Source organism: Ostrea edulis, chromosome 1 (genome assembly GCF_947568905.1).
Source record: "Ostrea edulis chromosome 1, xbOstEdul1.1, whole genome shotgun sequence".
In the NCBI taxonomy this organism is placed as follows: Eukaryota; Metazoa; Mollusca; class Bivalvia; order Ostreida; family Ostreidae; genus Ostrea; species Ostrea edulis.
Genome location: NC_079164.1, coordinates 32145974 through 32159254, shown reverse-complemented (window position 1 = coordinate 32159254; position 13281 = coordinate 32145974). Strand labels below are relative to the sequence as shown.

Genomic DNA, 13281 nt, shown 5'->3' with positions numbered 1-13281 from the left:
AGATGCTTCTTGTTTGTAGGTACACTGGATTTGAAGTGTTAATTCCAAACTTGACACTACTTATTAGTATGATATGGGAAACTTTAACAAGAAAAGATTGTATATCTTGACTACAGTTTAAGATGGCAGGGACCCACGAATTTGAACAATTCTAATAAAGGCTGGTGATTGGAAACTCCTTCACCACGCCTACTTTCTCATTTCAGATGCTGTCCTGGATTAAGGCTGCTACCTGTGTCAGGTGGGTATTCATTGAGAGATAGGGTCTGCAGAAGGAAGAATGTGAAGCAATATAAGAAATAGAAATTGTCCAAACACTCATTCTATATTTTAAGTGACTGTTTTTTAACTAGCTATTTTACCCTTAGCTATTTTCTCAAGGAAACCAGTGAAGAATGGTTCTCTGGTACTCTATTGTCTCCTGTAAAGCATAGTTTTCTGTAGGGATTATTATCCCTCCCTCCCAATAAACATTGGTATTCTGTACTTTCTAATTTAGTGTACGGCAGCTGCATTAATGGAAACATATTAATAAAACAGATGAAAAATTGCAGTGCTATGTTTGATTAAGTTTACCTGTAATACCGGTAATAATGGAGCATGTGTCATTAAACAAGACAGATCTTAGTATAGTCATTATCAAATAACTAAAGGGGTACACACTGGGACATTGATACTGTGGTAATGAATTGATTTTCCATGTCGACCAGATTGGTGGTTTGGACAGGAAGTGGCACCTCATAGTTAAAGATAGAGTGGGTTATTCATTTATTCAGTGTATTTACAAATCTGACGATGGCAGATACAATTTCATAGTTCAAAAGTACAGAATGGTAAATTTTGAAAGCAATAAAATAAAAGGTGTCATGCAATTATTCTTAGCATTTAATTGTCCTTGAATGTATATTTATAAAAAATTCCAAATTTTGGTCAAACATTGTAAATTCCCAGTTCAGAGGGCCTGGAACATATTCCTAAATTGCTGTGGAAATTCCCAGAGACTCCTTGTGAAAGAATCAGTTGATAAATGTACTGTTATAATCGTATGTCGTAGTTTATCTGTTGAACACGTTCCTTGGAACACCCTGATTTTTGTCTGCTGTATGCCCCTTGCTATGATAGATGCTTGTTTTGACACTGTGTTACCTTTCCTAGTGCTGTTTACTTGCAGATGAATTTGATGCCTATATTATTGTGTCCTTCGTCAACGCTACCCTGGTATTGTCCATTGGAGAGACTGTAGAAGAAGTGACAGACTCTGGGTTCTTAGGAACCACACCCACTCTGTCTTGTTCACAGCTAGGAGATGATGCACTGGTTCAGGTACATAATTCAAACCACAAGATTTTTTATTGTAAAACCAAGAATTATACATTATGATGTATGTCTGTGATGATAATATTTTCTCCACTTCATATGAGAAGTTAATGATTATTTTTTTGAATCTGAGAAGCATACATTGCCTTTATCAACCACATTTGATCAGCCTCTATATTGGATGGAACCTCATCAGAATTTTTCTTTGTCAGATTTATCCGGACGGAATCCGTCACATCCGATCAGACAAAAGAGTCAACGAATGGAAGACGCCTGGTAAGAAGAGCATCGTAAAGTGTGCAGTCAACCAAAGACAAGTGGTCATCGCGCTCACTGGGGGGGAACTGGTCTACTTCGAAATGGATCCAGTAAGGATAAGATAATTCCTGATATAAGAGTTTTCTGTTACAATATAGTGATGATATGAGAGTTTTCTGTTATAGTATAGTGATGATTTGAGAGTTTTCTGTTACAGTATAGTGATGATATGCTTAACCCTTCTCCAAATGAGAAGTGCATGATTATCAAAGCTTGTCTGAGTTAAACCAGTCTTTAGTAAATTATACATTAGTTAATGTTTGGATACAAGATTTTCTGTATTTTGTAGACAGGGCAGCTGAATGAGTACACGGAGAGAAAGGAGATGTCGTCTGAAGTGGTGTGCATGGCCCTCGGAAGAGTCCCTGTGGGAGAGCAGAGATGTCGCTTTCTAGCCGTGGGTCTGTCTGATAACACAGTTAGGATTGTCTCTCTGGACCCATCAGTAAGTCGAGACTTTTCAACTTTGATCTGTCTTGATTGACTAAAATACGTGAAAGAAAGATGTCTGGTGGTAATGCCTTGAAAAAGCTATATTAAGACTAGATCAATATTTCTATAATCAGTATGTTTCAGTATTTTCTTGCTATTTGGTTATTGTTACAGAATTTTGCTGTGTGGGTATACATGTATATACAGTGAAAACTGCCTAACCTGTGGAATCCGTTTCACTCGGCATTATGACCCTTATTTCATTCTCAATTGTTCTTTGCACTGTTTATTCCAACACACTGTGTATTCCGACAAAATGTTTGTTTCCCAGTGCATGTTGGAATCAGACAGGTTTCACTGTATATATATTTACATTTATAAAGTTTTTGCCATTGATATTTTTACAAATTGTAATGATAGCCTTTTCCTCATGAATGTGGTGCAGTGGAAAACGATGCACATATGAATTTTGATAAATATATTACGTCTATTTTAATGGCTGGGAATTCCGACAGAAGAGAAGTAGAATGCAAACTTGAGAAATGAACTTCAATTTTGAAAATACATAAGGATATGAACTGCAATGCTTCACACCAGCAAAATTTTCCTGAATATTGTTAATACACAGTCCTGTGAGACATGCTTTTTAAGGTACATCCATGTATGTTCCAATTTTCAAATTAGATTTTGAGAAAGATATCAATACTGCAATACTCTTTGAATTAAGTGAAACAAAAATCTATGGTTGTAGAGATATAAATGAAAACAGTTTCAGAAGACAGCCTGTCTTTTTACACACCTTCCATCTGAAACGAACCGAATACTGACCAGATGAAACTCTCAATCTGTTCCTTTCATCTGGGATAAATTCAATTACATATGTAGTTTACATTGAACAAGTTCTTAAATATTTATTACGAATACATTACCCATTTAACCAGGTTAGCTTGGAAACACTAAACATAATATGATGAAGATATGCTAACATTAAAAGTTAATTATTAGTACGCTTGCATCTATAACTGCACAGTTATGATGAAGATATGCTGACTTTTAGTGAAGGGAGTATCTTTATATTTGTTTACAGGATTGCTTGTCCCCATTAAGTATGCAGGCATTACCGGAGCCCCCGGAGTCACTGTGTATAGTAGAGATGGGGGGTACAGAGGCTAAAGAGGAGACCGGCGAGACTGGGACTGTGGGAGGCTTGTTCCTTAACATTGGACTGCAGGTAAATCGATGGAGAGTTCAAAGTTCATTATGCTCAGTACTGCACAGCTATATAAAATGATGACATTGCAGTATTAAAGAGAGCCAGTAATGTGATGTTAATTATCCGTGTTTCAACTGAAGAATCTTGATTACACTTTGTGTTCTGATTACTGGCAGATCAAATGTTTTCATGTACTTAACTAAACAAATGGTGTCTTGTGTGATACAGAATGTTGTGTGTTACAGAATGGTGTATTGCTGAGAACGGTGTTAGACACCGTGACCGGGGATCTCTCAGATACCAGGACAAGATACCTAGGACTGAGGCCTGTCAAATTGTTCAGAATCTCCATGCAAGGATCTGAAGCTGTAAGTGGAATTAATCAAATATAAATCCAATTTTTATGCCCCTAAGATCGGGGGGCATATTGTTTTTGTCCTGTCTGTCATTCTGTAATTCTGTCTGAAACTTTAACTTTGCTAATAACTTTTGAACAGTAGGTGATAGAGCTTTTATATTTTACATGAGTATTCCTTGTGACCAGACCTTTCCGTGGGTACCAACATTTTTTGACCCCGTGACCTTGACCTTGGAGTTTGACCTACTTTTTGAAAACTTTAACCTTGCTAATAACTTTTGAACAATAAGTGATAGAGCTTTGATATTTCACATGAGTATTCCTTGTGACAAGACCTTTCCGTTGGTATTGAACCTTTTGACCTTGACATTTGACCTACTTTAAAAAAAATTTTTTACAATGGTCATAACTTCTAAATGGTAAATATTAGAGCTCTAATATTGTACATGAGCATTCTTTTGACAAGATCTTTCTACTGGTACCAAGATATTTTCCCTTGTGACCTTGGCCATCTTCGGAATTGGCCATTATCGGGGGCATTTGTGTTTCACAAACACATCTTGTTTTTGTGTGAATTTGATGTTTTATGGTAAATACATGTAAAATGTATGCCATACATTTTATAATGATCAAGAGGTGTCGGGTTTGGTCATTGTCTGACATTATATACATGTACATGTACAATAATGTTTGTGCTAATACACAGAGATGTGTAATTTTACCAGAATTTTTTTGGGGGAAATTAAAGGATTATGCTCATTTTCTAAGTTTAGGATTTTATTACAGGTTTTAGCCATGTCGAGCAGATCATGGCTGAGTTACACATATCAGAACAGATTCCATCTGACACCGCTGTCTTATGAAACATTGGAGTATGCATCTGGTTTTGCGTCAGAACAGTGTCCAGAAGGCATTGTAGCCATCTCCACAAATACACTGAGGTAAGGATTTATAATCCACTCACATAGCCATCTCCACAAATACACTGAGGTAAGGATTTATAATCCACTCACATAGCCATCTCCACAAATACACTGAGGTAAGGATTTATAATCCACTCACATAGCCATCTCCACAAATACACTGAGGTAAGGATTTATAATCCACTCACAAAGCCATCTCCACAAATACACTGAGATAAAGATTTATAATCCACTCACATAGCCATCTCCACAAATACACTGAGATAAAGATTTATAATCCACTCGCATAGCTATCTCCACAAATACACTGAGGTAAGGATTTATAATCCACTCACAAAGCCATCTCAATGCTCTCTTTAGTAGTAGTTTGCTGTTAAAGTTAAAACAGATAGTAGTTACATGTATATATGCATTCTGAATAGAATTTTCCTGAGTAAAGACTTCTGCTTCAATGTTAGCGATAGGAGAGATTTGTGGACAATATTGATTAGTTCAAACCTTATCCTTGTAGAATTTTGGCTCTAGAGAAGCTTGGAGCCGTGTTCAATCAGGTGTCTCACCCTGTTCAGCACACCCCAAGGAAATTTGTGATCCACCCCGAAACTAACAACCTGATAGTGATAGAGACTGAATACAATGCTTATACAGAGGCCACAAAGATGGAGAGGAAACAGCAAATGGCAGAGGTAGGTTCTGAGATAGTAATGGCTGCAGAATGTTTGATATTCTTATTGTGTTTAATTGCTTGTCCACATGAATCTATATCATTCATAAATATCAGAAACTGGGTGACAGTATTGAATGTTTACATTCCATTCCCCAATGTTTTACAGAGATGACAATTCCTCCGATTGGAGTTTCTCTGACTTTACAATAAAGATCCACTCTTCGATTAAACCATTATCCAATTTTTTACCATTTTTGAAAAAAAACTTCAGATTATATTTAGAAAGCTCTAATCTGTAAATGTACCATTTCTAAGCTTTAGTTAGGGGGAATCACTGCGTTTAAAAACAATAATGGCAGAGATTCCCCCTCCGACGAAAAAATGGAAGATTCATCACAAGTCTAAAAGTTTATAGAGGAATAAGAATGTTGTCATTCATCAGTTGAAAAGGTCAATTTGAGATTTTATAATCAATTATAATCAGTATAATACTGCAATTATCTTTATTTTTCTCATTTGATATAATAAAAGAAGGCTTTTGTTATTGTCATATAACCTATCGGATGTTGTTATCAGTCATTTTAACATGTTAAATGTCTGAGTTATTGAAGTAAATGGGGATTGTTCTGGATGAATACAAGTCCAATGTGAAAATCTAACACCTGGTTTACCATTATGTTTAACATTGAAAAGTTACCGGGACTTTGAAATAAACCAGGTGAATATTGCACTCGGAAATATGCTTTGAGATAATCAGAGTATCATGTTCGAGATATCCAAAATGTTTCAAGTCATCTGTATGATAAAGACTTCTCGGACCAGCAGCTCACTTCATTGTATCGCGGGTATTTGATACATCCTGATTACTGATGTAGAAAAGTTACCTGTATTATATTCTATCAATTGTAATTTCAGGAAATGGTAGAAATGGTGAGTGCAGAGGAAAGAGAAATGGCAGCAGAAATGGCGGCTAATTTTCTAAATGAGGAGCAGTCTGAGAGTACATTTGGAGCTCCCAAGGCTGGTCCTGGAATGTGGGCGTCTATTATTCGGATCATTAATCCGATCTCTGGGAACACACTGGAGAAAATCCAGCTGGAACAGAATGAATCTGTGCACAGGTAGGAATTTTCTGGATAAGTACAGCATCACAAACTATCAGTTACTGATGCCATTCCACAAATGTGGAAAGTTTGTGACGATAAAAAGTACAGTGTTGCTAATATTCTTGTACAGCCAGATTGTCGTGAAGATGATGTTTTTACCGTGTTTCAACTGATTGGTGATTTCAATTTTGTATCTTCTGATTCATGATGCAATTCTGGCTGTTAAGCAAATTCAATTATATTTTTAGAGCGTCTATGTAAATTTTACGTATATAGATTCTCGACATCATATTCATATCATACTACTTAAGAATACAGGAGACAAGCAAAAAAATCATGTACTTGTTGACATACACATAGTTGTAAAGGGTTCAGCATGTATTTAAAAGTTTGGAAAAATTGGGCACCTTTTCTGATCGATGTTTGTCATTTACCTGTAATGTTTTTACAGTGCTACCAGTGTTTTTCATACATGTATAAGAATTGCTACCTTATTCAGTCAGTTTCCCTTCACAAAAATTCCCAAGGTGATGCCAAAATTACTGAAGGAGGTTAAATGATTAAAAGTTTTATTTCAACTATATGAAAATAGAATCTGATAAGGAAAGTATTGAACAGTAAGAGGATATTTCCTCATTTAAACAAGCATATTAAGAACTTTTGTGTGATGTTGATTTTAGTATGATGCACATGCCATGGTGCATAAAAAATTTCAAGCATTATGTTAGGATTGGGCCACAATTTTTACATGGCAATATATGAGGAAATGTTTCCTAAAAATTCTTCTTGAAACTAGTAGCCATTCAATGTAGTGCAGATTCCTCATTTCATTTCAGTATTGCTCTGGTGAAGTTTGTCAGTCGCGGTGACGACCAGTTTGTATTAGTTGGTGTGGCCAGGGACCTGGTGTTAAATCCTCGGTCTCTGACGGGAGGGTTTATCTACCTTTACCAGCTGGAGGACGGCGGAGAGACCCTGAATTTGTTACACAAAACTCCAGTGGAGGACGTCCCAGGGGCAATTGCTTCATTTCAGGGGCGGGTTCTTATTGGTGTGGGAAGACACCTTAGAATTTACGACATAGGAAAGAAGAAGATGCTGAGAAAGTGCGAGAACAAGGTAAAATACAGTGAATTAAGTATGTTGATGTTGGTTTCAAGTTCAAATAATGCCAGTTTTTCCATGTAATGTTAAAAGATTTTGTTTTGTACAGAGCATACCTAACTTTGTTACTGGAATTCACACCATTGGAAATCGTATTGTGGCATCTGACATTCAAGACAGTTTTCATTTTGTGCGGTACAAGAGACAGGAGAACCAGCTAATTGCGTTTGCAGACGACACCAATCCCAGGTGGATCACAGCCTCCTGTTTACTGGATTACAACACTGTGGCAGGGGCAGACAAGTTTGGCAATATTTCTATCGTAAGTTTGTACAGTACCTCAGAATTATAGTAAAGCTTGTCTAATGTGGATGTTCTGCAGTTGAAAATGTTGCATAAACCATGCACTTATAATTCAGGCCAAAAATAAAAATTACAAAGTTTTCTTCTCCAGAACGGCAAGGTCATGTTAATCATATTGGTACTGAGGTATCCCCATGTTGTTTTAATTTTTCTACCTACCTACCCAGCAGTTACAGGTGTGGATAAGCCATGCCAAACCTATTATTTAATTGTGGCCTCGGTACCAAACTTTCAAATTGAATTTCATTAATAACAAAAAATATCAGTATTTCAGATGTTGTATTAGACCAATTCAACTTATTTAATAGATTATCATCATCTCTCTCCCCTCCTCAAATATCAGCCCACCCGTAATGTTTTTATTTTGCTGAACTTGTGATTTCCGGAAAAATTTCCATGTCCGACTCCGGTATTTACACGTCTTGTTTACATTTCCGGTATAGCAACGTGAAAAGCCACTGTAGAAAATAGATCATATGGTTTTCTTAATTTCTTACTGGTGTAAATTAAAGGAAAGGATTAATGTTCTTCATATCTTGAAGAAGTTTGGTATCTTTCTGTGTTTGAAATTAAAGCTTAACCTGGAATTCGTCTGTGAAATAAGCATAGATTGATATCCATCCGTCTGGCATTAAATGATGCACTTCTGTTGACGAAAACTCGTTTGTCATTATTATTTTTCTCAGGAAATAAAAATTAAAATTAAATCCTCCCACCCGCCCCATACTTTTTGGTGACCCTGGATGATAATCTACTAATTAAGTTGAATTGGCCTTATCCAAAGAGTTTTTACCTGTCTGGTTTAGACAAGTTTTATGTCTATCCAGACTCAAAAATGATTTGGATTTGGAAGACTATAATTTTGCTGGCACCATTGTATGACAAAAGAAATTTGTTTATTATGATAGATTAGACTTCCAGGCGATGTTAGTGATGATGTAGATGAAGATCCAACAGGAAACAAGGCATTGTGGGATAGAGGACTGCTGAACGGAGCATCACAGAAGGTTGTCCTTTCATGATCTATTGCTGGCAATTTTATATGTATATTTGTGAAATTAAAACATTCAATGCTTCAGTATGCAATATCACTTTTATAACCCTTTGGTTTTTTCCTGATACAGGCAGACATAGTAATGAATTTCCACCTGGGTGAGATAGTGACCTCCCTACAGAAGGCGACCTTGATCCCTGGAGGGTCTGAATCATTAGTGTACACAACACTGTCCGGAGGAATAGGAATGCTAGTTGCTTTCACGTCACACGAGGTAACGTACATTTCATAGTGAATGTGGAAAACAGCTGTTTCAATTATACAATAAGAGAGAGAATGTCTTTTTTCAAATTGTAATTGAACTTCATTTTGTGGTTAATGTACTTCTTTGATACTAGTGTTGGATTTTGATACGTAAATGTGAAAAGTATTGTGTGATATTGTAGGATCATGACTTCTTCCAACATTTGGAAATGTACATGAGAACTGAACACCCCCCTCTGTGTGGCAGAGATCACCTGTCATTCAGATCGTACTACTTCCCAGTCAAGGCAAGATTCTTTTTATTAGTCATACTTTGCAGCTGCAAATCTGTATGCCTTTGTAACAGCAATTGTAACTTCTCTGGAGAATATAGAGGAGATAGACAGAGATTGTCCGAGATGGTTTTTAACTTTCCTGTGAACATTACAGAGTGTGATTGATGGAGACCTGTGTGAAATGTTCAACTCCATGGATCCTGCTAAACAGAAGAGTGTGTCTGAGGAACTGGACAGAACTCCCAGTGAGGTCAGTAAGAACAGATCAGCAGTTTTCAGAATAATTTTAATTATGCCCATCTAATAGGAGATTCAGGGGCATATAGTTTTTGGTCTGTTTGTCTGAAAAAACCATAACTTCTGAATGGGTGGTGATACAGCTTTCAAATTCCTCATGCATAGGGCCTAAAATTGTCGGATCGGTTCTAAAAAATTTACTTCGGGTTCAGGTATTTCGGTTTGGGTCTATATAACTATTTATAAAATCAAATATACAATTAAGATCAAAAACCTTTATTGTATTTTGTTACAATAATTACTAAATATCAATTGGGACATGGATTGAAGTTTAGACTCTACATCCATGGTACTAGAAACAGCATTGTCACTTCTATTTGTTTCCATTCAATGTTTTGTAATTGACGATGTTGATCCTGTGGCATATTTTAAATGTGTCTAACATATCTTACATACTGTCATTGTTTACAGTTTTGCCCACAATGCCATCGTTTAACAATTGATCAAAATACAGCCACCTTTGAAGATTTTAACAGCATTTTGTTTAAATGGATTTCTAATTATGAATCTATTTTAAAAAACCGGACCTAAACCGAAATACGGAAAAATGGAACCAAACCCGACCCGAACAATACAACCCGCAGTTTTTGGTTATTTCGGGTACCCGTTGCAGCCAAACTCGTGTGTATTCCTTGTGACAAGACTTCTTTTGGTACTCGTACTCAAATTTCTTACCTGATGACCTTTATCTTGGAGTTTGACCTTTTGAAAAACTTTAAGGGTCATCTATAGACTGCACAATGGAGTGTTTAAATTTCATGCTACATTTCTGTAATTAGAGTTATCTACCAATTAGAGTAAAACAAAATTATACATTAAACTGAATTTTAATGTGTTATACACATTTTATAATCATTTAAAGTGATTTAACCATTATTACACCAAAATATAGAACTACTGAAATCAATGATATTGACTTCTGTTTATCAGTTCTTCATAGTCTTTGATGATTTTTCCTAGGGCAAATTGACACATACCCCATGTTGAAAATGCCAAGATAAACTCAATATGTAAACCTTTATGCATATAATTTTTACAATGTCCGAAAAACATTTGTCTATAATGCGTGTAGAGGGTCCTAAACCTTGACCATTCCTTGTGAATGGTTTGTGATAGGGCCTTTATATTTCACGTGTGTTTTCCTTGTGACAAGACCATTCTTTTTGGTAGCAACATTTTTAACTTCATGGCCTTGACCGTTGAGTTTGATCTACTTTTGAAACATTTTGTGCCATTTTGAAGAGGGACATTGCTTTGCATCGGTCATTATGGCGGTTGGTAGACCACATGTTGTCCGCTCAAGATCTTGAGAACCATTCACTTGATCGTAATGATATTTCATATGTGGGTTTGTTATGAGTAGAAGAGGGCCGCTATTGATTTTCAGGTCCAAATGTCAAGGGTCAATCCACTTTGGACATAGGAAAATACTGTCCATTCAGTATATTGAGAAACCTTTCCTTGACAAACATTAAACTTAGTACACTGATACATTGTGAAGAGTAAGTAGATGACCCCTATTGATTTTGAGGTCACATTGTCAAGGATCAAACTGGATATGACAATGTACTTTCTGCTCAATACCTTGAAAATCCTTTGCTTGACAGACATCAAACTTGGTACTCTGGTACATCTTCAGGAGAAAATTACCCCTATTGATTTTGAGGTCACATAATCAAGGGTCAAACTGGACATAAGCATATACTGTCCGCTCACTGTCTTGAGAACCCTTTGATTGACAGACATCAAACTTCGTACACTGGTACATCTTCAGGATTAGATGACCCCTATTGATTTTGAGGTCACATTGTTAAGGGTTAAACTGGACATAGTAATATATTGTCTCCTATATTTTAAGAATCATTTGCTTGATTGGCACCAAACTTGGTACACTGATACAGCATAAGGAGTAGATGACCCCTATTGATTTTTAGGTCACTTGGTCAATCCACTCTGAACATAGAAAGATATTGTCTGCTCAATATTTTGATTTGGATAGGCACTACTATCAATTAAATGATGCATGTGTAACTCTTTTCAATTTTGGACCATGGGGGGCATACATGTTTTACAAACATTTCTTGTTATTCTTTGCTTTCACTTTTGAATGGTTGGTGCTAGAGCTATTATATTTCACGTGTGTATTCCTTGTGACGAGACCTTGTACCAAAATGTTTGACCCCATGACCATGGAATTTGGCCATAGGGCAGAAGTGTTTCACAAACACATCTTAATTGAATAGCACCAACATGAATTGAAGGCTTTTGAAATTTACAATGTTGAAAATTGTGAAAATTTTGTGTTCTGATAATCTTTTAATGTATTTCCAAGGTCATGTTATTTATGAATTGTCCTCAATGTATTGATAAGTATCAAATGAGACTGTCAGATACATTTAAAGCATGTATAACTATGTTTACAGGTTTCCAAAAAGCTTGAGGACATCCGAACAAGATACGCATTTTGAATTGGATGTGTTTATGAGTTATGGAAACTACAATTACTACTGAAAGCATAAATGGGCTTCTAAACGGACATACCAGGCATTAGATGGAAAACTGTCAGATATGTGAACAGTCAATAGACACAATGTCCAGAAAATAACAGCAAGAAGTTATTGTCTCCATTGTTCAATGCAAATGTCTATGGATCTCTTTGCTTTTAGACTGAAGGAAAGCTGTATTGTTTTAACCATGTCAAGGCTACAACACGATTAGCTATAGTGTTGTGTCTGGAAGTATTAATGGGTCAAACATTTTTTCACACCTGCACTGGCATTCTGATATGATGGAGTGCTTCTCCTGCAGTGTTATTTCCAGAGTAAACCCCGTCATTTTAGAATTTTAGACCAACTGTGACCACTATGTAAATGCAGTCTTTGCTATGTGTTGAGCTGATGTATTGATTTAGAGGTACATTTCTTCTAGATGTTTGTTTTCATTAATAGAATTGTATTACTCATTGTATATCAAAGGAAACAGTTTTCACAGAGTGTTAGATTTATACGTCTTGCGTAGGTTGACCAGTTTTAATTATGAATTTGAAGAAACTCATTTTATCATGTTTCCGTCATTTCATTTTAGCTCACCTGAGCTATAGCTCAAGTTAGCTTTTCTGATCACCTGTTGCCTATCATCTGTCTTGACTTTCTCCATAACCTCAAAGCCAACTACAACCAAACTTGCCATAAAGTATCATTAGTTAAAGGGGATTCAAGATTGTTCAAATGAATAGCAACCTTTTCAAAGAAAGGGTGGAAATATGGTGGCATCTTTTGAAAATCTTTTTCTCAAGAACCACTGGACCAGGAAAGACAAAACTTCTGTAAAAGCTTTGTTAATGAGTGGAGCTTGAAAATTGTGCATCTAACAAGGGACTTCAATCAGGGGTCAAATTTTACTTATTATATGAAGGGAGGGGGGGGGGGGGGTCCTTGAAAAAATCTGATGAAGGGAAGCAGATTGAGGGTGACTCAGGTAAGCGTTGTGGGCAATGGGCCACTTGTTGTTCTGATATGTACATGTATCATCCATCTTCAGAGCATTGCATGTATACATGTGGAATTTTTTTTATAATGTCTTATTTATGTATGATATGCCATACAGTTTTGAAACTGATAATAAATGTTATTAAAGGTTTTAAAACAATG

The 13281-nt window shown here is 36.2% G+C and overlaps 1 protein-coding gene across 3 annotated transcripts in view; it reads left to right on the top strand.

Moving 5' to 3' along the window:
- The window catches only part of LOC125660158 (splicing factor 3B subunit 3-like), a 25096-nt gene extending 11815 nt beyond the window's left edge, over positions 1-13281 (top strand). For all 3 annotated transcript variants that reach the window (XM_048892000.2, XM_048892007.2, XM_056139620.1), the window contains 15 exons: positions 1172-1323; positions 1530-1685; positions 1925-2080; positions 3155-3298; positions 3526-3648; positions 4425-4579; positions 5073-5247; positions 6144-6349; positions 7171-7453; positions 7548-7760; positions 8710-8808; positions 8926-9069; positions 9242-9346; positions 9489-9584; positions 12055-13281. In XM_048892000.2, the coding sequence (XP_048747957.1) occupies positions 1172-1323; positions 1530-1685; positions 1925-2080; positions 3155-3298; positions 3526-3648; positions 4425-4579; positions 5073-5247; positions 6144-6349; positions 7171-7453; positions 7548-7760; positions 8710-8808; positions 8926-9069; positions 9242-9346; positions 9489-9584; positions 12055-12099 (2252 nt within the window). In that variant the 3' untranslated portion in view covers positions 12100-13281. The remainder of the gene's footprint in view (positions 1-1171; positions 1324-1529; positions 1686-1924; positions 2081-3154; positions 3299-3525; positions 3649-4424; positions 4580-5072; positions 5248-6143; positions 6350-7170; positions 7454-7547; positions 7761-8709; positions 8809-8925; positions 9070-9241; positions 9347-9488; positions 9585-12054) is intronic.